Raw genomic sequence first — 23,193 nt, 5'->3', positions numbered from 1 at the left:
GGGAGTCCCACAGTTTTTTGGAGGGTGAGCCCTCACCTTGCCAGTGAGGAAGACAACGCTGGTATCCTCATCGTAAAAGGGCAGGAGGGTGGAAGGGGCCACGTCCAGACCAAGGACAGACAAGGGTCCTTCAGGCAGGGCCTGTGCCCGGTACAGGAGGATCTTCCTCTCGCTGCGGCTGTGGGGAGGTGACAGTGAGAGCAAGCAGTGTCCTCTGGGACCCCTGTCCTGGTATGCATCCCCCTCCTTACCTGTCAAAGCCGGACACCAGGAGGTAGTCACCACCACAAACCCAAACCAGGCGTGCTCCACGTCCCCCCTCAGGACCTGGGCCCTCCTGCATGGGGTGAAGGTCACCCTGCCTGCTCTCAGAGAGCTGGGGGCGCAGTCATGTGCCCATGGGGAGGGTTTCCTGCCCACACCCCCAGCTCTCCAGCCCGTCTCCAGTGCTGGGATTGTACCTGTTGAGGCTGAGAGCTGCGCCGAGGCTCATAGAGCCGTATCCGTCCGTCTTTGCTCACCGTTGCCAGCTTCTTCCCATCCGGGCTCCAAGCCATGCTGAAAATCTGGAGAGACAGATGTTGTACAAATGCCCCAAAGCTGCTTCTTGGGTGTCCCTGGATTTGTTATCCCTTACCTGATCTGTGTGTCCCTGCAGGCACAAGACTTCCCGCCCGGCGCTCAGCTCCCAGATCCGCACGGTCATGTCGTAGGAGGAGGAGACCAGGAGATCGGATGCCGTGGGGTGGAAGCGGATGGAGTAAATCTTTTCCGTGTGACCTGGTGAGGTTCAGCAGTGCATGGTTGTCCCCAGCTGTGGGTGCCACCAGGCTGTTTTGTCCCCAGTGTGGGGTGCTCAGTAGTCCCCTCACCTTGGAGAACAGCTTCAGGCTCCTGCAGGGTCTCCTGCAGCCCTCCCTCAGGGATGCGCCACAGCCGGATCCTGGCGTCCTCACCCGCTGTGTTCAGAAGGGATGGGCAGTGGTTACTGGGGTGGTCTGGAAGGCCTGGAGCACTGGGGGACATTCTGGGCAGAGCTGGCACGCACGTACCAACAGCGAGGCGCCGTGGGTTGAAGGGGTCCCAGGTGAGGTCGGCCACGGCTGTGCCGTTCTGGACTGTGGGCACGGCCACGTCGGGGAGACGGCCGGGCTTGGAGAGCTGCGGGTGAGAGCCGGGGTCAGCAGCACGGCACTCACGGCACACACGGCGCCGTGCCAGCCTCCACACCTCCCCGGGTACCTCGAGCACGGTGATCTGGCCGCCGGCAGAGAGCAGGGGCAGGGCCACGCGCTGCTGGTTGGCGCAGAAGCCATCGCTCTCGCCCGGCGTAGTGAGGCTGAGCCCCCGCAGGTTGGTGAGGTGCAGGTCCCGGTGCAGCACCCGGCCCTGCGCGTGCCGGAAGCGGGAGCTGGGCCCTGCAGCGGGCGAGGGCTGGGTGAGCGCCTCGAATCCCCCAGAGGGGCACCCCGAGCCACCCCACTGCCCGCTCACCCAAAATGCTCTGCAGGGACTTCTGGCTGGGGCTGCTGGCAAAGCCGCTGGAGGGCCCGATGCTGGCTGAGAGCGAGGTGGCCGCGCTGCCTGGTGAGGCCAGTGAGGATGGTGAGGAGTAACCACTGGCTTCCTACAGGAGAGAGAGCCCAGGCAGGGGGTGCTGGTTTGTCTTGTGGGATGAAGGCAGCAGGGAACCCACCCTTTCAGCACTCAGTGCGCTTTCCCAGCACCCCATGCTCACACTCTGGTCAGTGTCAGTGTGACCGGTGTCGGTGTGGCCGGTGTCGGTGTCGGTGGGGCCGGTGCCAGCAATGATGGGGGATGTGAAAGTCTCCGTGGGTCTCCGTGCAGGGTGCAGGCTCACCCTTCCCACCTGCACCGAGCACAGTGGTGAGCATGGGGCAGTGGCAATGCCACCAGCAAGGACACCCCCGAGATGACACTGACCTGCTGGCTGTCCCCTGCCCACCAGCCTTGGGCGTCGGTGGCTGGCAGCATCCCTGTGCAGTCAGGGAACAGATCCTCGTGGAACTCCTGGACAGACTGGGGGAGAGGGGATGGGGTGAGATGGATATTCCCAAAATCCCACAGCCTCTGTCCTGCTGCAGTTGGGGCACCCCTGTGCAGCCCCAGACACTTCCAGCACCCAAACTTCAGCTGCTTGAAGTGCCCAGCACCCACTGCACAACAGCACCCAGCAGGTGGCACCCAGCTGTCACCATCCACTCTCCAGCACCCCAATCCTGCATGCAGCTCCCAGCTCCCCAAATCCAGCACCCAGACTCTGCAACCCACCACCAGCATCCAGGTTTGACCTCCTCTCCTGCTCTCCCCAGGCTGGGGACTGGGGTCTCACTGCAGCCAGGTCCTTTTTGTCACCCAGTGCTGGTGAGGTGTCACCCGTGAGATGACACCAGGCACCTACGAGACAGTGCCACCCACAGGGCCCCCTTACCTTGCGTGGCACCAGGTAGCTGATGGGGACGATGGCGGTGTCAGTGAGCTGCAGGGCACGGAGCACCTCGCAGGCCATGACATCCAGGGCCAGGCGTGGCACGGCTGCCAGGCCCCGTGTGCTGCCCTCTGTCCGGCACTGGGTCACTGCGGGACAGGCAGGGTGGCCCTGGGGTGGATGGCCAGGCAGCAGTGAGCTCCCCAGGGGAGATAGGGGTGGAAGGGGACCTGCTTACCCTGGGTGAGTGCTGGCTGCGTGGGGGCCACCTCGAAGCAGTAGAGGAGGTTTTCTCCCTGGAAGAGAGGTGGTGGGGACAGGGAATGAGCAGGGCTGTAGGAAGCACCCTGCTGCACCCACATGTACCAAACTGCACCTCACTACACCCCCCTGCCTCCTCCTGTCCCCCCAGTGCTTCCCTACACCCCCCAGCCATGGGACCTCACCTTCCCTGCCAGCACCAGCAACCCCGTGTCAGCGTCGTACAGCGGGATGGTCACCCTGCAAGGGAAGGGGGGTGCTGAGCCAGGGGCCCCCATGGGCACAGCACCCCCATGGATGTGGGGCTGGATCCTGTTCCCCCCACTGGTGCACACCCCAAACCCTGTCCTGGGGAACGTGGGGCAGGATAAGGCAGTGCTGCGATGAGAGGGCAGCAGGGTGCCGGGCTGGTCCCCAGGTGACAACCCTCACTGTCCCAGCCTGTGCTGACAGCTTGGCGGCAGGATGTCACTGCCACCTGCTTGCAGTCCCCATGGGGCATCCCTCTCCCTGCCCTGCTCCCTGTGCCCGGCCATGGCACCCGGCCTCGCCCGGGGGAGCCTCCGGCACCCACGGGGTGGCCCCGGGGCCGGCCGGGCCGGCTTGGCCAGTTCGGGGCGGGCGCGTGGCACTCCCGGCTCACCCGGCTCACCAGCCAGCCCCGGGAGTGCCCTGCAGGCCGGCTGTGCCAACTGGAGCGTGTCCCTGCTCCCTGTCCTGCTCCCTGTTCCACACCGCAGCCAGGGTGCTCCGTGGCCGGGGGGACACTCGGTGGCAGGAGGGGAGCACAGGGAATACTCGGTGGCCTGAGGGGACAGTGGTGACAGGAGCACAGAGGCACTCTGTGCCTTCCCTCGGCAGGGGCGGAGGAGGGAGCGCCGCAGGCAGAGACCAAAGGGACAATCTATTACTTTCGGTTGACGTTTCTGTGGCTGTGCCACAGAAGGGGAGGAGCTGCTCCAGGCCATCCCATGCCATAAAGGATATCTGGTATGGCATGGTCCTGCCCCAGGACCATTGGCACAACCTAGGCAAACACTGCCAGGATGCCTGGGGCAGGCACCGGGGTCCCCTGCCCTGCTGTCACCACAGCCACCAGCACTGCCACCACCACAGTGGTGCAGGTCTGGGACAAGGGCAACCTGAGTGCCTGGTTGTCCCAACCCAGACCATGCCATCCTCACCATGCCAAACAGGGAGCACTGCTCTGCTGTCACAGGGGCATGGGACAGCGCAGCAAGGGCCACCCACTTTCCCCTGTCCCCTGGCACACTGTGGCAGGAGCTCTGTGGACGCCAGGGCCATGGAGGGACTGAGACCCCAGGGCACTGGGGCTCATTGGTACCAGAGTCCCTGGTTACCCTGGGCACACTGGATATGGGGGTGCCTGGGTGTGCCAAGGACACCTAACTCAGCCTTTTTTGTTACCAGGGTTGCCAGGGGTCCCACGGGTGCTGGGGATATGAGGGAGATACCTGTACCTGGATCTAGCCCTACACCTGTGTGTACACACACCAGGGGTGCTGGGGTCCCAGGGACCCCAGCCCTGGGATGCTGAAGGTCCTGGGGGACCCTGGAGGGTTTGGAATGTCTGGGCGCTCCCAAAGGTCCTGTGGGTCCTGGGGATCCTTGTGGGTCTGGGGAGCCCTGAGGTCACATGGAATTCCCAAGGGGTCCCAGAGATCCTTGTGACTCTGGAGACTCCTGAAATCTCAATGTCCCTGTGACTCTGGGCGGTCCTGGGGTCACGGAGTCTGGAGGTCCCTGTGGAGGCCTCTGGGATCCTTGTGACTCCCAGGTTCCAGATATCCTGGGTATCCCAGGGGTCCCTGTGAATCAGAGATCCTGGATATCCCGAGGGTCCCTGTGACTCTAAAGTCCCAGCGGTCCTGGGGGTCCAGGGGGTCCCTGTGACTCTGAGGTCCTGAATGTCCCGGGGACATTGTGCCTCCAGGGTCCCGATGATCCCTGTGACTCCAGGGACCCAGAGGTGCTGGATGTCCCAAGGGTCCCGGTGCCTCCAGGGTCCCAGAGGTGCTGGATGCCCCGGAGGTCCCTGTGCCTCCAGGGTCCCAGAGGTGCTGGATGTCCCGGGGTCCCTGTGCCTCCAGGGTCCCAGAGGTGCTGGATGTCCCGGGGGTCCCTGTGCCTCCAGGGTCCCAGAGGTGCTGGATGTCCCCGCGGTCCCCGCGGCTCGGGGGCTCCCGGGGGTCCCCGCGGTGCCGCCCCCGTCGGGCCCCAGGTGAGCGGGGGCGGAGCCTCTGTGGAGGCCGTGCCCCCCCCACCCCCTCCGCGCTCTCAGCCAATGGGCGCCCGGCGGGAGGGCAGGCCCCGCCCCCTTGCTTTAAATGCCGCCCCCCGCGCCCGGCGCCGCTAGAGAGGGGAGTGCTCGCTTGGCCGCCGCTGCGCTGCCGCCATGGACTGACCGCCTGCCCCGCACGGCCCCGCACCACACGCCACGGTGAGTCCCTCGGCCGCCACACCACCTGACCCTCCGCACGGCCACCGTGGGGAGGCAGCCCACGGGCGGGAGGGGGCTCTGCGGGGCATCCGCGGGCTCAGGGGGCGGTGGGGCCCGGGGGGGTCCTGGTGGGCCCGGGCCGGGCCGTGGGACACCCGGTGTGGCCTGGGCACCCAGAGTGACAGGGTGTCACTGGGGCATCGGCTGAGGGTCGGCATGCCCTGCTCCCTGCGAGGCCTCAGCTGAGCCAGGGGCATCCGGCTGGCCCCTACCTCAGTTGATGGTAGGGCCTCGGCTGGGCTGGGGCGGTGGCACTGCAGTGGGCTGGGACAGGGGATCACGGAGGGCTCTCTCTTCCCTGTCCCTGCCTGCGCCTGTTTTGCTACGGGATCTGCTGGGGTCTGGCCCTGGGATCCTCTGGGATCCTGGTCTGGTGCTGCATCCATCGCAGGAAAGGGAAGGGATGTATTTAGGGCTGACATGGAGCATGGCTCCATCCGGCATGGCCGAGTGGCAGTGAAGTGCTCCAGACCCACACGGGACCAGCATGGTCTTGAGCCCATTCCATGCTTGCTCTGTCCCGGCAAATGTGACAGCTGGGCTCTCCTGCTGGGGTCAGGCAGAGGTGGGAGCTGCTGGCAGCAGTGTCCACCACCACCCTCCTCAGTGGAGGGCTTGGCTGGGGTGGGGTTTGGCTGCCCTCGTTCTGCTTGTCCTCAGGGGCTGCTGTCCTGGGTCACTGATCTGCTGTGGGTCCCCATGCGGTGCTGACAAGGGTTTTCCTCCAGCTGGCACAGAGGGATGGGTGCCAGCCGGGCCACCGGCCAGCCTGGCACCGGGAGGCAGGGATACCCCACCGTTTCTGCCCCCAGCTCCCCATGCACTTCATTGTCACCTGGCGTGAGTTCGGAGGGTGCTGGTGCCTGTCACCCTCCTTGGGTGTCACTTCTTTGGGGGCCACCATGGGGTAAATGTCCCTTTCCACACCTGGCTCCCTCCCAGCCTGGCAATGGCCACAGGAGCTAACACATGCCAGCAGAGATGCTCCAGTTCTGAGACTCTTCCCAGCCAAAACCCCCCCAGTAATGTTCCCCCCTCCATACACCTACCCTTGCCAGCGTGCCCCACGCCCACAGGTCTCATCCTGCTGGGGCTGGGGCAGCCGGACTGCCCTGAGCCAGCTGTGCCGCTGCCCACACGGCGCTGGGCAGTGCCGCCATCAGGGATGACACTAATTACTGTTTTCCCCCGCGCCACGCCGAGCCCGGCCGGGTGGCCCTGACGCAAGCCTGCCCGGCTGGCTCTGCCGGCGGGACGCGGCACGAGGAAGCGCTCGGGGACAGCCGCGGCTGCCCCAGTCACACCGGAGGAATCTGCCCGTGCCGCCCGGGCCACGCGTGGCACCATCGCCGGCCTCCTCCCACCCTCCGCCGGCGTTCCGGCTCCTCCCGAGGCGGTTTGGCTGCCGGCAAAGCGGCTCTGCTGGTTTTTCTCCTTGCCGGCACCTGAGATGGGGAGCGCGGCCGGGTCAAAGGGGCAGGAGCGGGATGGAGGGGCTGGCGAGCGCTCCGGAGAATGCAATAACCAGGCCTGCATTCCTGCGGGGCTGCTGCGGAAACTTTAATTAAATAGGGAGGGGAGCGGGAGGAGGTGGGAGCTGCGGCGGGCGGCGCAGGGTGGGTTGGAGGGGAGGAGGATTAAGGGCTTAATCCTGCACATCCCCCCGGCTGGCTCGGGGGAGGGGGCACGTGCTGACATCGGCTTGTTTTGAGGGGTGTAAGGCAGGGGAGCAGCGTCTGCATCCCGCCTGGCAGAGGCACTGTGTCACCTCCCTGTCACCGCACACCACAAGGCCCCCGTCCTTCCTGCTGTGGTGCCACCGGCCAAGGTGGCAGCCCACGGGCCGGCAACAACGCTGGCTTTGTTTGTCGGCGCTTGCCGGTGCGGGAAGGAACATTCCGGCTGTGCCTGCTTCCCTGGGGTCCCCAAGCAGAGGGAAAGGCAGGGACTCTGCAGCTCCTCCAGCCTGTCCTGCACAGGTGTCACCCTGCAGCGCAAGGACATCGGCCTCGTCCTTAAAAACAGGAGGCGGGTGCAAAGCAGGGCATCCCTGCCGAGTACCAGCCCTGGGCGGGCAGCGGGGTGGCCCAGCCCGGGGGGCTGCAGGCGGGGAAGGGGGCTGACACGGCACTCCCACCCCAGCAGGCTGGCAGGGAAAGGCTGAGCCGGGACTGGGGGAATCTGAGCCCAGATCCTCCCCGCAGCCGGAAAATATGAATAATTCGGCAAATATCTGCGGTGCAGGCGCGGGGGAGCCCAGCCAAGGCAGCAGCAGGCCGCTGGCAGGGCGGCCCCAACACCTCCGGCAGAAACGGGGCCCCCTCTCCGCCCTTGGGGACCCTGCCAGGACCTGGGGAGGCTGTTCCTCTGCCCCCCGTTTCTGGGGCTGTCCTGGGCTGGGGGAACTCCTCTCTGCCTCGAAGCAGCATCGTGCCGGGGGGCGGGGCGCGGACGGGATGTTGGCGTGTGCCGGCGGAGCGGGCGATGCCGAGGGGCGGTGGCGGAGGCTGCGGGGCAGTGCCAGCCTGCCCGGCGCTCGTGGCCAGGCGCGGATGCGCGGCCGTGGCCGGGCTGGCCGAACCTGCCCGGAGCGGGGAGCCTGGCAGACGGGGAGGAAATGCCAGCGTAATTAAAGGGACGAGAGAGACTTGGAGTCAGCAGCTGGTTGCAGCACGGGACACGTCAGCGAAACCCGACCCTGGCATTGCAAAACCAGCCCCAGCTTCGCCAGCATCCCGCAGGCCTGGCCCCGCTCCGGCGCTGCCCACCCGGGCGGGCTAGCACAGCCGTGGCACCGCTGGCATGCCAGGACCCTGCACCCAGGGCTCTCCCACCAGCCAGCACACTCTGGATGCTGTAGCCACCTCGAGTGGTACTGGGTCTGCCCCCAGCCCAAAACACCTCTTCACAGGGTCTCCATGTTGCGCTTTTAACTCTGCTGGCAGCCTGACTGTGATGTGGGGAGCAGGGGCACCCGACACTGGTGGGGGGCTGGGAGCTGAGCTGGGCTTGCTGGGGAGGGGATGCAGTGATGGTGACCCCTGGGTGACAGTGACCTCTTGAATGTGGCACAGCTCCTCCCCAGTGTCAGGGGCTGACGGCACAGGTCATGTCAGGGCAGGGCCTGCCAGACCAAGTGACTCAGGCACTTGTGGTGACCCTGCCCAGCCGTGGGCTCACCCCACCCTGGGGGGGGCCGCTCGGGAAGAGGCGAGGACAGAGCTGGCTGCGGTGTTAACCCTGTCCAACCCCCGGCAGGGGGACAAGAGGACACAGCACGGCTCCAGACCCTCCTGGCTCAGGATGTGTTGTCCCTGCACTGCTGACGGGGCCGGGGCAGGCGGCACGTGCTGCTGTGTGACCTGCAGCCCCCCACACACAGCAGGGGCCCCTTGTGAGCCACGGGGGGGGCGTTTGTCTGGAGCTCCGACAGCTCTGAGCAGGGGGGAGGTGGCAACAGATGGGGCTGGGGAAGGTTCACCTCTTCCTTGCCCAGGGATCCCACTCTGCCACCTCTCCCTGACCCTGAGATGGAGTGGCAGGAGACTGTGAGTCTCTGGCCCAGCCTAGTGTCATTAAAGGGGCTGAAAAATGGGGCTGAGGGAGGAGCCCTTTGGGACACAGACAGCGTTTGTGACATTGGCCAGGGCATCCATGGGGAGCTGGGGTTGGGGTGGTTACAGCCTTGGTCACCCCAGAGCCTCCTCCCTCCATCCCTGCTGACCCAGTCCTCAAGGGACAGGGATACAGCCCACAGTGCTGAGTCCCTGGTGTTTAAAAGTGAGGGGAACAGCAAGGTGACCTGTGGGGGCAGGGGCTTGATGGGGCTGAATGAGCCCCAGCACTCTGTGGGGACACAAATGGCTCCTCCAGCCCCAGACCGTGTGCCCCTGTCCCTAAGAGGGGCTGCTGTTGCTGCTGATCCGGGCAGGAGCAGCCCCCGAGGGTGCAGCTGCTGTGACTGCGGCACAAGCAAAGGGTTAAGCTGAGCTCTACACAGGCGAGGCCAGCCAGGCTCCCACCCCTTCCCGGTGCTCTGATTCTCCATCCCCTGTGTTTGATTTGCACCCTGCTGAGCAGCTGGGGAGGTTGGGGCCCTTGTGAGTACTGGGAAAGGTCTTGGTGCTCCACCGAAGACAGCCCCAATACCAGTGGGACGTGTCTCATGGTAGAGCCTGGGGTGTGCAAAGGTACCACATCCCCAAATCCTGGGGATCTGGGGAGGGGGGAGCATTGAGCTGGGGTGGGCAGCCCTGGAGGAAGAGCGGGGTTCAGAGGTGCCCCACAACCCTGCCAGCCCTGGGGACCGCCCAGCAGGGCCCATCCCCTCACCCTGGCTGTGCTTGTCTCTCTGCAGAGCTGACACCATGAACCAGCTGATCCTTTGCACACTGCTCCTCTTGGCCCGTGGGGAGCTGGCCAGAGCATGTCCTGCAGGCTGCCAGTGCCATGACCCCAAGACCATCCTGTGTGCAGCCAGGCGGGGCCAGACGGTGCCCCAGGGGCTGCCCCCCAGCACCCTCTCCCTCTATGTCTTTGAGAACGGCATCACAACGCTCAGTGAGGACAGCTTTGCAGGGCTGCCTGCCCTCCAGCTCCTGGACCTCTCGCAAAACAAGATCACCAGCATCCAGAGAAACATCTTCCAGCCCCTGACAGAGCTTGTCAACTTGGATCTGTCCTCCAACCAGCTGCAGGAGATCACTAATGAGACCTTCCAAGGGCTGCGGCTGCTGGAACGGCTCTACCTGCAGAGGAACAGGATCCAGCACATCCACGCTGCTGCCTTTGACACGCTGGAGAATCTGCTGGAGCTAAAGCTGCAGAACAACCAGCTCAGGGCTGTGCCCCCCCTTGACCTGCCCAACCTCCTGCTGCTGGACATCAGCTGGAACAAGATCCCTGCCATTGCACCAGGGGCTTTCCGTGCCGTCAGCATTGAGTCCCTGAAGATCGCAGGGCTGGGCCTGACGAGCTTAAACGAGGAGCTCTTCCAGGTCCAAAACAACCTTCACGAGCTGGACATCTCTGACAACCTGCTGGAGCGCGTCCCGGCGGTGCTGCGGCGCCTGGGCAGCCTCACCAGGCTCAGCCTGGCCGGCAATGCCCGCATCTCCCAGCTGCCAGCTGAGGACTTCCAGAGCCTCCACAACCTCCAGGAGCTGGACATCAGCAACCTCAACATCAACACCATCCCTCGGGATTTCTCCGGCTTCTTCCCCAGGCTGCGGGCCGTGACGGCTGCCGGCAACCCCTTCAACTGTATCTGCCAGATGAGCTGGTTGGTGCAGTGGGTGAACACCAGCGGTGTGGTCCTGCGGCGCCCTGAGGAGACGCGCTGCCACTTCCCCCCCAAAAACTCCGGCAAGCTCCTCCACCACCTGCAATACACTGACTTTGGCTGCCCCACCACCACCCCCACGCCCACCACGCCCCGCACCACCACGCTGCCACCGCCCACGCCGCTGCCCAGCACCCACCATCCGCCACCACCCCCCAGCACCGTCGCACCCACCCCGAGGCCCAGAGAGCCCCAGGGCAGCACCACCTTGGTGCCCTTCAGCGGCGCCCCAGCCCCCACCAGCCCCCTGGCGCCCATCTGTCCCCCCCGCACATGTCTGAACGGCGGCACCTGCCACCTGGGTGCGCAGAACCTCCTGGAGTGCCTGTGCCCCGTGGGCTTCTCTGGCGTGTACTGCGAGGTGGAGGCGAGGGGAACGACGGCAGCCCCGGGCACGCCGGCCCTGCCACCTGCACAGCGGGTCAGCATCGCCCAGGTGGGCAGCACCTCCCTCAAAGTGGACCTGCACAGCTACATCCAGTCCAAGGCGCAGCTGAAGGGCATCCGCCTGAGCTACCGGAACCTGTCGGGGCCGGACAAGCGGGCGGTGATGCTGCGCTTGCCGGCCTCGCTCTCCGAGTACACGGTGCGGGCGCTGAAACCCAACTGCACCTACCGTGTCTGCATCGGGGCGCTGGGGGAGGCCCCCAAAGAGGAGCACTGCGCCGAGGCACACACCCTGCCCCTCAGCCTGCAGCAGCACTCCCCTGTCACCCAGAGCCAGGACCCCAACCTCGCCCTGATCCTCGTCCCTGCGCTGGCTGCCATGCTGCTGCTGCTGGTGGTGGTCACGGCCACCATGTACTACTGCCGGCACCGCTGCACCAAGGCACACGCCGGTGCTGGGGTGGATGCCGGCCCCCTGGAGCTGGAAGGGGTGAAAGCCTGCCTGGAAAACGGGGATTTGAGCAGCCACGGCTGCAAGGTGCCAGAGGCAGCGATGCTTTCTGGCGGCTCTGAGTGCGAGGTGCCGCTCATGCAGTCGCACTACCCCAGCAACAACAACACCCCGGGGCTCAAACCCTCCTACTTCTGAACCCACAGGGCTTCCAGAGCCTTGGACACAGGAGGGCTGAGCTCCAGAGGCAGCACCTGGCCATGTCCCTCTGGGATACAGATTGCCAAGGAGCTGACTGAACTGAGGCAGAAACCCCCCATCCCACAACGTGCAATTTCCGAGACGCTGCCATGCTTCGGGAGGAGACACGAATTTTACTGCTCTGTGCCTTGATTTCTGTGACTCTATCTAGAACATGGGTAGTGGAAGAGAAAGGGGGGTTAGTTTGGGGGTTGGGGGGCTTTTTTTTAGCTCCTGTTAAAAAGAAAGCTGCTGTGACTGGGCTGAGGGATGCCCACGTGCTGGTAACAAGGGTCCTTCAGTGGAGCACGGCCCATGATGCGACTCCCTGGAAGCTGATGTGAGCAATATGGCCCGGCCGAGGTGCTGGGACCCTCGGGACCCCCCGGGCCAAAGGAAGTGCCGAGCAGGCAAACCGGGAATTGAAGCTTTAAGAACTCAGAGAGAATATTTATACATCGTTATTTCCCATTTCTTCTGGGAAAACTTTTTTTAGTACAGGTTTGTGTACATCTCTTTTGTAAGGCAGATCAGAAGGGTGTCTTTTTGTAAAAAAAAAAAAACCAAAAAAAAAACCCACAATAATTAAAATAACAACAACGAAAAGTTCTGTGCAGCCCTGAGTACCTCGGCAGGCACTGCCTGTCACAAGCAGGGGTGTGGGCAGTGTGGCGTGTCCCCTGCGGAGGAGCGGGAAGGTCAGCCGTGTCCTCCCGTTGTTGTTGGCGAGCACCGGGATGAGTCAGGGCAAGGGAGGGGGGAGTTTTCCCGACTCTGGGCGTTTTTACCCCTAGGGCTCTGCCCCCCACCTCGGGCGCTGAGGAGGTGTTCCCAAAACAGAGGCCACGGGGTTCAAATCAGCCCCTGCCCTGCGCATCATCCAGCCTTACTTCATCCCTCCCCGCCTGCCAGATGGCTGCGGGGCCAGCTGTGGGACAAACAGCCCAGCCCAACCTCCTGACGTCAGCCGCGGCGGCACCGCGACCCCCAAATCGCCCGTGACAAGTGTCAGCCTGCGTGGCCCCCCAGGCCGGGGGCCGCCGCCAGAACCCCCGCTGCCCGGCCCCAGGAACAGCCGGTTTTGTGCGCGGGCCCCGGCAGGGCGGGCTGGGAGCCGACGCTCGGCAGGTTCCCGCTGCCAAGTGGTTTCTGCTCCAACCCTCTGGTTTTAATCGTTTTCCAATCCTTTATCTTTCGGGCTGGAATTTTCCAGGTTGGGGCCCTGCCCGCCGAGGTATGTTTGATTTGGAGAGAATGAGCACAGCGCGGGGCTGAAGCCGAGGGTCACCGCCGTGCCGCTCCGGGCCGGCCGCTCCGCCGCAGGACAGGGCCCTGACCCCCGGCCCCTCGGTGCCGCTCGCCCGGGGCTGGGAGCGGCTCTGGATGCAATTAGGGGCGCGGGGAGTCGGCGGGGCCGTCTGGCGCAGCCCCCCGGCTCCCAGGTGGGCTTCCGGCAGGGCTGGCTCCCATTAGGGCCGGCGCAGCGGCAGGAGGGGCCCCTCGCCGGCGCGGGCGGCTCGCTGCGATGGCCACGCTCGCCCGCTCAAAGGGCCCATTGTGGTCCTCTCCCCACAGATTTTTCAAATTAACATCCCAAATTCCTCCCAAAATTGCTGCTGTGTAAATATTTTCACTGCGAGCTTTGTATATTTTCCAGCCTCGCGAGGAGGAGAGAAGAAAAGTCCCTGGCGGAGCCGCGGCCTCGCGCCGGGTGCCCCCGGCCGGCCGCCGCCACAGCCCCCCGGGCCCGGACCAGCCCCTGGCGTGTCCCCGGCGTCAGGAGCCCTCCAGACCCTCCTGGCCCCTCACTTCCCCCCTCCTTTGCCTCCATGATGTGCCCTTCCCCTAAGGAAGCCGATTTCCCCACTTGTAAGTAGCAGAAGGTTTGCAGGGGAGCCCCCCCCCCCCCCATGCCAGGCGTGTGCTGGGGACCCCTCGGCACCTCAGCTGATCCCATTGCTCTGGAGGGGCTTCCAGCAGCTCCAGAGTGAGGGAGATCTAGTGGAGATGCTAGGAGGTCAGAAGCAAAGTTAGGGCTCAGCTTTGGCAGGTGCAGCACCCCTGGGACACCCTGAGCCAAAGATTTTGGGGTGCCAGCTGTACAAGGGGGACAGCAGGGCTCGGAGGTGATGGGGACACTGCAGCCAGGACGGGGCTTGGCCCACACCCACGTCTGCACCCGGGCAGCCCTGCAGGAGAGCAGCAGTGCCCAAAGTGGGACTGTCCAGCCCCTGTGGCTTCCTGAATCGCAGCACAAAATTCCCCTGGCCACTGCCAGCCCCGTCGTGCGCCAAGAGCCTCTCCAAGAGCGGCACATCGTGCGGCGCTGCTAATTCCTGCGAGCTGAATCAGCGCCGACAAGGATTGCAAAACCCCCTGAAATGGACCCAAAAAAAATCTCTCTCTGTGCGATCCGGCAGGGCTGGTGAGCAACAGCCCCGGCCAGAGCCACCGGCAGAATGGGGGCTCGGCGGGGAGCCACAACAGGAGGAGCTGCCAGCTTCACCGGGGCAAATCCTGCCTGCACCCTGACGTGGCAAGGCTGGAGGGCTCTGGTCTCCCAAAAATCACCCCTGGTCCCAGACATGGCCCCATGGAAACCAAAGAGACGTCCCCTGGGTCCCACAGGTCCCCAGGTCTAGAGCAGAGCCCTGAGGGGTCATGGCTCGGTGCCAGAGGTCTGGATGCCCAGTCTCTGGGGGGAGGACAGGTGTGTGCCCATCACACAGACCCCCGTGCTGCCAGGAAGAGCTTTGGAGCTCATCATCCCACAGAGCTGTGGAGGCCAGGAGCACCGTGTGGCCACCGAGGCTGTGGCTCATCTGGGATTGATTTGGGCGCTGCCATCCTGCCCCAGCGCTGGCCTATTTTTACCCAGTGGAATTACAGGACAAGCCACATGGACTGGGTGGTTGCCCCACCTTAACTCCTTCATGTGGCTGCCCATGGGGATGGGTCCCACTGGGGTGACACCTGATGGGGCGGGGTGGCCTCTCCCCTTCCTTGTGTCTGAGGGTGGCAGCCAGGCTGGGACAGGAAAAACCCCTTTCCCACTGATGGCAAGCACATGTCAACCCACTTATCTCTGGGATCTGCAGGGGGATGGGGACAGCAATGGACCTGTCCTGCTCAGGGTTCTTCCTGCTGGGGCGGTTTTTCCAGAGACCCCCAAAGCACCTACCATAACCCAAAATGGCTACTAAGCCCCCGGAAAAAGCAGTGCAGAGGGTGCCAGGCAGGACAAGAGCAGGTCCCATTCCAGCTGGTATCTGCGGAGAGGCAGCAGGGTGACAGTGGGAACATGTGCCTCGGTGGGGTTGGGTGCCCCAGTGCTGGGAGATGCCAGGGCTGCAAGCCTGGCCCCAGGAGCTGGCTCAGCCACAGGCTTTGGGAGGGGCAGGGGTGGGTGTTAGGGACTGAGCCCCCTGGGCAGTGCCCCCAGGGAACCACCTGGGCCCCTCCATGTCCTGCTCCAGCGCTGGGGTAGCCAAACAGCCCTAAATCCCTCCACAAACATCCTGCTGTGCCAACTCCCTGCTACAGACAGGTCCCGGCTCTGGCACCTCCCAGCTCTGTCAGACTTTGCACCGTGAAGGGTGGTGGGGATCCAGCTGTCCCCATCCCTCAGCCCCACCACCATCCTGCTCTGCAGGGACATGCCCACTGTTGGAACACACCACAGGGACCTCTGCTGAGCCCGGATCTCATCCCTACTGATCCAGCCCTAGCCCTGAGCCGGCCGTGGCACCCCAGCCTCCCTGGGGACATTTTCAGGACATTGAAAGAAGCAGTGATGCAAGGAAGGCGCTGTTCTCCTGTCACCATGGTGGTGACAGCACTGTCCCCGGGCAGTGCTGCACTGGCTGCCGGGCGTGCGGCAGCGGGGTCTGGTCGGTGACCCCAAGTTGGAGCCGGTAACCCAACCCCGCTGGTGCTGGTTACAATTTAGGGCAACAATAACCTATTGAGGCCCCTTCCTGGCTCCTGCCCTGCTGCTCCTTGATCTAATTAAAGGAGGCCAGGCAGGGACAAAACCCGAGCTGAAGGAACAGCAGGTACCCAGGGGTGGCACATTGAGGACCAGGATGCGGAGAGGGGCCACGGCCACCCACACCTCTCACCTCTTGTTCCCTCAGGGTCTGGGGATTGGTGGGGTCAGCTCTTAAGCATGGCCCTGATGTGCTTTGAAAATGATACTTGTGTGTTCAGAAATATCTCACCTGCCCAAGATTTGGGAAAGAGAACCCCCAAAAGACAAATGCTGATGTGGAGGTCCATGGGGCCGGTGCCTCCCACTCTCTGCCCTTTTTCAGGGATGCTGGATAGGGCACAACCAGTCTGAAGGGTTTGGTGTTGCTGTGGGCATTGGGGTGAGCACACTGGGGGTGTCCCCCACCTTGGGGCACGCCGTGGCCCTGCTTTGGGGTGCCATAGGGACGCATGGTGCCGGCTCGGCGGGCGCGGTGGGGATGCGGACTCCCCTTCCTGCCGGCCTGGCGTCAGTAATGAATGGTATGAGTTTCCTGCCCGCCCACTGATTGCTTCCTCAAAGAGCTTCAACGAGCTGCTGCTGCTGCTGCTGCAGCTCCCCACGCCCCGCTCCCGCCCGGCCGGCACCGCTGCACTGCCCAGCGCGTGTCCGTGCCCCGCTCTAGGCACCCACGGCCACGCCGGAGATCCACAGCCAGCCCCGCTGCTGCTCGGCCATCCCCGGGGGCTGAGTCCCCGTCCCCCAGTTCCAAGTCTGCCCCAAGCACATCTGGTGATTTGGTGACCCTAAGACCATCCACCCCGTGCCCTTGCCGCGGCTCCGCGGCTCCGGAGTGTCGCGGCCGTGCTCGGGATGGCTCTGCCGGAGGGGGAGCACGGCCCCCGCTCGGCACCTCCGCCGGGAGCCAGCCCAAATCCCCCTCCGCCATTTGTCATCTCCGCCAGATTTACAGGCGGGAGCGCTTGGGGCTGGAAGCGCGGTGGCCTCAGCGCGGCTGCCTAAAAACAGCACCTCCCCAGCACAAAGCGGGGGGGGGGGGGGGTCTCCGCTCGCCCCCGCCGCCCCCAGCCCCTCTCGGCTGGCCCCGCACGCAGCCGCGGGCCGGAGGGCCCCGGCGTGACGCGCAGGCAGCGCCCGCCAGCCGCATTCCTGAGCTGATAAACCCGGCAGCCAAAATAACTGCAGCCCGTGCTGAGGGGGCCGAGCACAGCAGTGCCTGCATCCCATTTACCCGGCTGGCTCGGCCCGGACCAGCGAGGATTCGGGGTAATTCCCACTGGATTCTCTGCCAAGAGCAATAATGGACCCCAAGGCATCCCCTTGCAGCAGCCCCAGCCTCTCCTGAGAGCATTCAGGGGACACTGATGATGGCCTTTGCTCACTGAACTGGCAGAGCTGGTGAGCAGGAGAGCTGGGAGCTGCTCCCTTGGCAGCTGGCAGGAGGCTGAGGGATGCTCAGGCAGCCTCCCCACACCAACCTCACCCCACCGTGCCCATGGCAGGTCCTCTCCTCTCCGCTCCTGTCTGTCCTGGCCCCCCCAGCACTGTCCTGGAGCTGACACCGCTGCGGGGGATGCGGGCAGGGCAGCCAAGGGGCTGTCACAGCACACTCAGCCCCTCACCAGAGGTCCTGTATTGGCTGCCGACCACCCAGCCTTCCCCAGCATTCCGGCCCATCACGGAGCCAGCTCGGCACACAGAGAGGGTCCCAGCAAGACAAAGCTTTGCCTGCATCCCTGGGAAGAGCTGGTGGCCTCCAGTGCATCCCAAGTACTGTGCCCCTGACCCCCATCACCTTGGTGGGATGAAGGCACAGCCTCCTCCTCCTCCTCCCATTTTCTTGCCCACATGGTGACGCCAGGCCAGCTCGCTGGGCAGCGTGGGAGAGGCCAGGCCAGCTCTAGCGGGAGGGTTCCCAGTCCTGGCAGCGCTCTGCAGACGGACACGGCTCCATCGTGCCGTGACAGGGGGCGCTGACCCCTTACACAGCCAAGGCTCCTTCTCCACTTCCCGGGGGTGCCCAGTGAGCTGGCCCGGCCACGGCTGGGCAGGCACCGCGGCACAAAGCACGGCAGGAGTGGGAGGCCAGGGCTGAGCTGCTGCAGCAGCGCCAAAGGGATTCACTCGCCTGCAGCATCTTGTGGTGCTGCCCCAGTGCACAAGCCCACCCAGCCAGCAGCCACCTCAGACACTGTCCCCAGCAGCGCCACCAGCCACCACGGCACTAGAGAACTCCTCTGTGCCCGCGCCAGCACTGCCTCTGCCTCTCATCTCCCCCAAATGGTGATGGGAATGCAGCTACACAGTCCCCAGCTTTGTCCCCAGCCTTGTGGCAGAGTGCTGCTCCCTGCCAGCTCCTGCTCCACCACCACACTCCTGATGGGTCCCTGACCACAACATTTCCACTGCTCACCCTCCCAGCCCGTGCTGAGTCCCCATCCCTACCCAGGTGAGGTGTCCAGTGCCAAGGTGAGCATCGCCCCGTTGAGCCTCCGCGTGTCCCACAGCTTCACCTCCCGCTCCCGCATCTGCAGGGACACAGACACAGTATCAGTGGGCACTGGGGCTGCCTGGGTGCCCCCATGGTGCCACCACCTTCACCAGCTACCTTTTGCCATCCCAGCAAGGGCCAGGGCACCTGGCAAGGGGTCCTCCTGCTCTCATGGAGGACAGGCAACCCAAAAAGCACCTGGGGTGCTCTGGCACAGCAGCCACAGGGAGTAGGGCTGGAACATCCCAGAGGTGCCAGGGCCAGCTTCCTGGCAGGGACTGTACCTGGCTGAACCCCACGGAGATGAGGCAATCGCTGGAGCCCATCCAGAGCAGCCGGGAGTCCTTGTTGTTGTCGTGTCCTGGGACACTCTGCAAGGCACAGGAGACAGGGCTGTCAGTACTGCTGCCAGCTATGCTGGACACGCTGAGGGGATGTTGTGCTTCACCAGCCGTGGTTGTGAACTGCCCCAGGGCAGAGCACGTGGAGCTGAGTGCTGGCTCTGCTGAAAGCTGCCCTGGGGACAGTGCAGTGGGGACAGCCTGCAAGCAGTGACAGCCCTGACTCCCCCCCATGCCAGTGTGGTTGCCTTGTGGAGCAGCTGGCCCAGCTCCCAGCAAGGAGCAGTGGGTGGGAGCAGGTAACGTGAGTGTGACAATGGCTCCCGTGCCCCCGGGCTCTCCCCACACCAGGTCACCTGGGTGAGGGGGACAGAGTGTTGCGAGGAAGCTGCTCGGTGCCACAGATGCAAGAGGAGGCTCTGCCATGGCGATGATGACAGAGGGACTTACTTCCCTGGCTGCATCTCCAGGCTCTTTATCCATGCTGAATCCTGGCTCCTGGAGCTGGGTGCCCCGTGTGTACCCAGATGCTACTGAAACATGGCAAACTGAGCCTGGCCACATTCATCAGACTGCTCTAATCCCCTGCACCCTGCCTCACCTCTCCCCTGGCTCCCCGTGGGGGTGGGACCCCAGCCCACATCCCGTCCCCATCCTGGTCCTGCTGCAGACAGGAGGGAAGAGCTTCCACAGGGCTGTCAGCGGGTGTTTCCCAGCTCCCATGTGGTCCCCAGATGGGCCCTGCGGTTGCCGGCGCCCCAGTGGGAGCCGCAGGCAGCCCTGGCCCGCAGCACAGGCAGCGCTCGCAGCCCCTCGCTCTCATTGAGCAGCGCCAAGAACTGGCTGCTAACGAGTTCAGAGCTGGCAGGGAAAGCAGAGGGCTCTGCCAGAGCCAAACCTGGCACTGCGCTTCCAGGACCTCTGTGCAGGGCAGGGGCACCAGGCCTGGGGGCAGGAGGGGTGGGGAGGTGCCATGAGCTGAGTCCCTCTTGGTGTGAGCACTGTGACCACTGGCCACGATCGCACTGTGACCGCCAGCGAGGCTCTGCCACCGCAGCAGCCAGAGAGAGAGGGGCATGGAGGGGTCACACCTCACTGGAGAAGCTCTGCTGGAGCAGCCTCCAGCCCCAGAGAGATGCCACTCTCTGGAGAGAACCAGGGTGGGAGCAGGCACACGGTGCCAAGACTGTCGTGCCCTGGATCCGTCACTCCAGCTGCCCTGCCAGCACAAACACGGCTCACTTGGAAGAGGCAGCCCAGCCCGGAGCTCCCAGCCGCAGGGCCAGGATGTGGGGCAGGAGGGGCCTGGCCCCCAGCGCCAGTACGCTGGCAGTAGACCCAGCAGGGAAAGGACCTGGAGAAGGGAACGTGTCCCAGGATCGGTGCCAAGAGAGATGGAAACTCCAGGAGCTGGGGCCAGCCCGCGTGTCAGCCAGGAGAGCACTTCTGCACCTGAGCCGTGTGGCCGCGGCAGCCGCAGCTCAACATCTGCAGATCCCATAACTGACTGCGCCGGCTCCGCGGCCCTGGGTCCCGCGGGTGCCCCGGAGCCCCTGGCGGTGGTGGCAGCCCGGGGGCGGTGGCAGGGCCGGCGGAGGGCAGGGTGCTGCCGCGGCGCTCCCAGCCCCCGGCGTGCCGGCTGCGGCGCAGGGCCATGTTTTCTGCATTAGTTCCATCCCGGCTGAGCTGTACGTATGGCAGCAAGTATGCGGGAGGCTGGGCTGCTCCGTGCTCAGCCCCTGCAGATGTTGCCAGAGGTGAGAGTGCGGACAGCAGCTCCCCTGGTGCAGAGGGTCTTGGCAGGGACGGAGCTGTGTGGCCTGGCACTGAGGGTGGACACTGGTGTGGCTCAGCCCTGGGGCACCCGTGGGGCTGCTGTAGACCCCTGGGGCTGGCAGAGCTGGGCAGAGACCCTGGCACCCTTCTCGGAGTGATGCTGGAACCCCTGGAGCAGGAAACCAGCCACAGTCCAAGGGACGGGTGTCCCTCCTGTGCCTTGTCCCCCTGGCAGGCTGCAAGGAGCCCACCAGCTCTGGGCCAGCACGCAGGGATCCAAGGAAGCCTTCCAGCTCCCTGCCCGTGCCCAGGCAGCCCAGACTCCTCCCGCCCATTTCACGGATCCAGCCCTGACTGTTTTGGGCAGCCCAGGCTGCGGGGAGCCTGTGCCCCCTCCTCGGAGCCAGATCGGCTGCATGAGGAGAGTTTCCAGCAGCGTTCCTCTCCTAGTCTCAACCAATCCCTCCTAGGCAGGCTGGGGTGAGGCGCTGGTTTCCATGGGGGTCCTCAGCCCTTCTCCCGGTGCAGCGCCGGGGGCTGCAGGGGGCCCAGGGCCGACGTGTCGGACGCAGCTGTTGGCAGCGATGCGCGGGGTCGGGGAGCTGGGAACAGCTGCCCGCAGGGAGCGGCCGCTACGGCTCCGCGACTGCCTGGGAGAGCTGCACACAAAGCCAAGGCTACTCCGGCTCCCAGGCGATCCCTGTTTCCCCGGGAGCCGTCACCCTAAGCCGGATGCAGGGCAGGGAGAGCCGGAGGTGGGAGCCCAGGGCAGAGCCCTGGGGCTGGACGGGCGGGAGGTGGCCGGAGGGGGGCCCAAAGCTCTGCTCTTGGCAGAGCCCCTGTGGCTGGCAGGGCTGGGACAGCTCAGGTGGCTAACAGCCCATGAGCATGGCTAACAGCCCACGGACATCTGATCCCCGTGGGAAGCAACCCCAGCAGCGGGATCTGCGTGGGCACAGGAGGCAGCAGTGCCAGGCTGAGCTACCCCTTTGCCAGGGGGTGCCTGGGCAGGAGGGGTCTCCCCTAGCCAGGACACTGTGGGGGTGTCTGTTCTCCGGGTCCATGCACATGGGGAAGCTGCTGCTCCTTGCACACACCACGAGGCTGTGGGCAGCAGGAGGAACGGTTTCCCGGGAGCTCAGAGGGTTAACCACGCACCGAATCCTCCTCTCCGAACAAGAATGTGAGTGATCTCCTTCCCTTGCCAAATCCCAGTTACTCCAGAGGTAACCAGGAGAACAGAGCAGCCTCTCCCAGGCCAGCCCCACTCCTGGTCCCTGCCCGGAGCTCAAGGAGACCAGGAGCTGTCACCTGCCCCAGGGGACTGAAGGGATCCCACAGAGCTGTGGGGTTGCTCCAGCAGCCACATCACACTGCCAGCACTGGCCCTGCCCTCTGCCAGGTGTGTGGTATGTGTCTGTCACACTGGGCAGGGACCAGGACAAGTCCCCTGCTGCCCACACCACCTCCCCAGTCCCACTGGCCAGGGCAGCATTGCTGTGAGGCCCTCATGCCCTGAGCAACTGGGCACCACCACGCTTGGCCTCTCCCTGCACCACCAGCACAGGCCCCCTGCTCCATCCAACCCTCCTGCCCCTGGTGAGACCAAGGCCATGTCCCAGAGGATGCTGTGGGCCCAGCAAGTGCAGGAAGGTGTGTGGGCTCCCAGTGGGCACAGACACCACAAGGCTGGGATGGGAGCAGGACCTCCCACCTGGGCAGGAGAGGGGAACTTGCTCGCCAGGGGGGATGGGCAGGCTGCAGAAGCCAGCAGCCAGCAGCCACCCCTCCTCTGCTGCCTCTCCCCTCCTCCAGCAGCCACCAGCCCCACAGATTCTGCTATGACACCATCAAATCCCAAAACACCTTTGCCCTAGGAGAGGAGCCTGCCAGGAGTTCCAGGTCAGGCACAGGCTGAGGCTCCTGAAATACCGTGAGGAGCCCCAGCCCCAGTAATGGAGCTGCCAACCTGTGTGGGCCTCAGCTGCTGAGGCCATTCCCAGTGGGAGGGACGGGCACCCAGGCGAGGGTGAGCCAGTGCCACCACACACCCACACCCCCTGAGATGCCTCTGGCTCGTTCCAGATCCTCCTTGACTTCCCCATGTCTGCCATACCAAGCGGCATTCCTGGGAAGGACGGCCGAGGGGGAAGCGGAGCAGAGGAAATGTAAACAGTCCCGTGCAGCTACGCTGGGGAACAGAAGCATGAGAGCGCCGAGCGTGCACTGCTATAAATAGGCTGCCCAGAGTCAGGCCAACTTTTTCATAGCTTCCCACGGTCTCCTTGGGAATGTGGGATGCTGTGGACCTTCCCCCAGCCCGGAGGAAGCTGCTGCCGAGGCTGGGAGTCAGGTACCCCCGGGGTGACCCCAGCGTGGGATACCGTGATGATGGGGCAGTGGGAGGAAGGCTGGAGTCTCTCTATGTCCTGATGCGCCTCCCCGGTGATGACAAGGGGTCCCCAGCCAGCCCGGGGCTGACAGCTGGATCCTGGGCAGAGGTGACATGTCAGGGTCCTTAGAGTTCTGGCTGTGGGCCAGATCGTGCCAAACCTGGATCTTCACCCTGCCACAGCATCACCCTGCCACCACGCCATGCTGCTCCCAGGGACCCTCTCCATGGCGCATCTCCCACTATGGCACAGCTGATGCGGTCCACGGGATGGTGGCCATGGTTTGGGTCAGGGGCTGGAGTCCCCCTTGCCCCAGAACCTTGAGCAGGGCTGGGACAGCCCCGGCTGTGCTCGGGCTGTGAGCCCCGGCTGCTGCCCATCACTGAACTCTGCCCCCGGCACAGCCTGCGAGCCGTGGGGACAAACCCCCGGCGGGGACAACCCCCAGGGACACTGTCCTAGCTGTCCCCGGGCGCCCTCAGCCCCGGCCCCGCTCATTAGCACAGCTCGTTAGGAGGCGAGCGGGGCGTGCGCTGGCCCGGTGCGCGGGG

The 23,193-nt window shown here is 64.8% G+C and overlaps 2 protein-coding genes across 3 annotated transcripts in view; one reads left to right on the top strand and one right to left on the bottom strand.

The window, feature by feature from the left end:
- The window catches only part of CORO7 (coronin 7), a 37,719-nt gene that overhangs the window by 4,283 nt on the left and 10,243 nt on the right, over positions 1 to 23,193 (bottom strand). For both annotated transcript variants that reach the window (XM_050979911.1, XM_050979912.1), the window contains exons 8-22: positions 18,417 to 18,503; positions 18,087 to 18,169; positions 2,896 to 2,950; positions 2,688 to 2,745; positions 2,453 to 2,598; positions 1,945 to 2,040; positions 1,739 to 1,870; positions 1,495 to 1,627; positions 1,243 to 1,418; positions 1,053 to 1,161; positions 873 to 959; positions 638 to 780; positions 462 to 566; positions 252 to 337; positions 37 to 178 (exon numbers count right to left, since the gene is read on the bottom strand). In XM_050979911.1, coding sequence (XP_050835868.1) covers positions 37 to 178; positions 252 to 337; positions 462 to 566; positions 638 to 780; positions 873 to 959; positions 1,053 to 1,161; positions 1,243 to 1,418; positions 1,495 to 1,627; positions 1,739 to 1,870; positions 1,945 to 2,040; positions 2,453 to 2,598; positions 2,688 to 2,745; positions 2,896 to 2,950; positions 18,087 to 18,169; positions 18,417 to 18,503 — 1,638 coding nt within the window. The remainder of the gene's footprint in view (positions 1 to 36; positions 179 to 251; positions 338 to 461; positions 567 to 637; positions 781 to 872; positions 960 to 1,052; positions 1,162 to 1,242; positions 1,419 to 1,494; positions 1,628 to 1,738; positions 1,871 to 1,944; positions 2,041 to 2,452; positions 2,599 to 2,687; positions 2,746 to 2,895; positions 2,951 to 18,086; positions 18,170 to 18,416; positions 18,504 to 23,193) is intronic.
- VASN (vasorin) lies at positions 5,054 to 12,614 on the top strand. Its single transcript, XM_030229578.2, has 2 exons — positions 5,054 to 5,171; positions 9,589 to 12,614. Exons 1-2 carry the CDS (start codon positions 5,059 to 5,061, stop codon positions 11,606 to 11,608), a joined length of 2,133 nt encoding a protein of 710 aa, XP_030085438.2. The 5' UTR covers positions 5,054 to 5,058; the 3' UTR covers positions 11,609 to 12,614.

The sequence above is a fragment of the Serinus canaria genome, chromosome 14 (genome assembly GCF_022539315.1).
Source record: "Serinus canaria isolate serCan28SL12 chromosome 14, serCan2020, whole genome shotgun sequence".
NCBI lineage: Eukaryota > Metazoa > Chordata > Aves > Passeriformes > Fringillidae > Serinus > Serinus canaria.
This window is presented reverse-complemented; position numbering and strand designations above follow the sequence as displayed.

Bases quoted from the DNA above. Each gene is read 5' to 3' on its own strand.
- VASN (XM_030229578.2), top strand. From the start codon at position 5,059: ATGCCGCCCCCCGCGCCCGGCGCCGCTAGAGAGGGGAGTGCTCGCTTG. The intron at 5,172-9,588 runs GTGAGTCCCTCG...GTCTCTCTGCAG, and splicing joins GCCCCGCACCACACGCCACG to AGCTGACACCATGAACCAGC.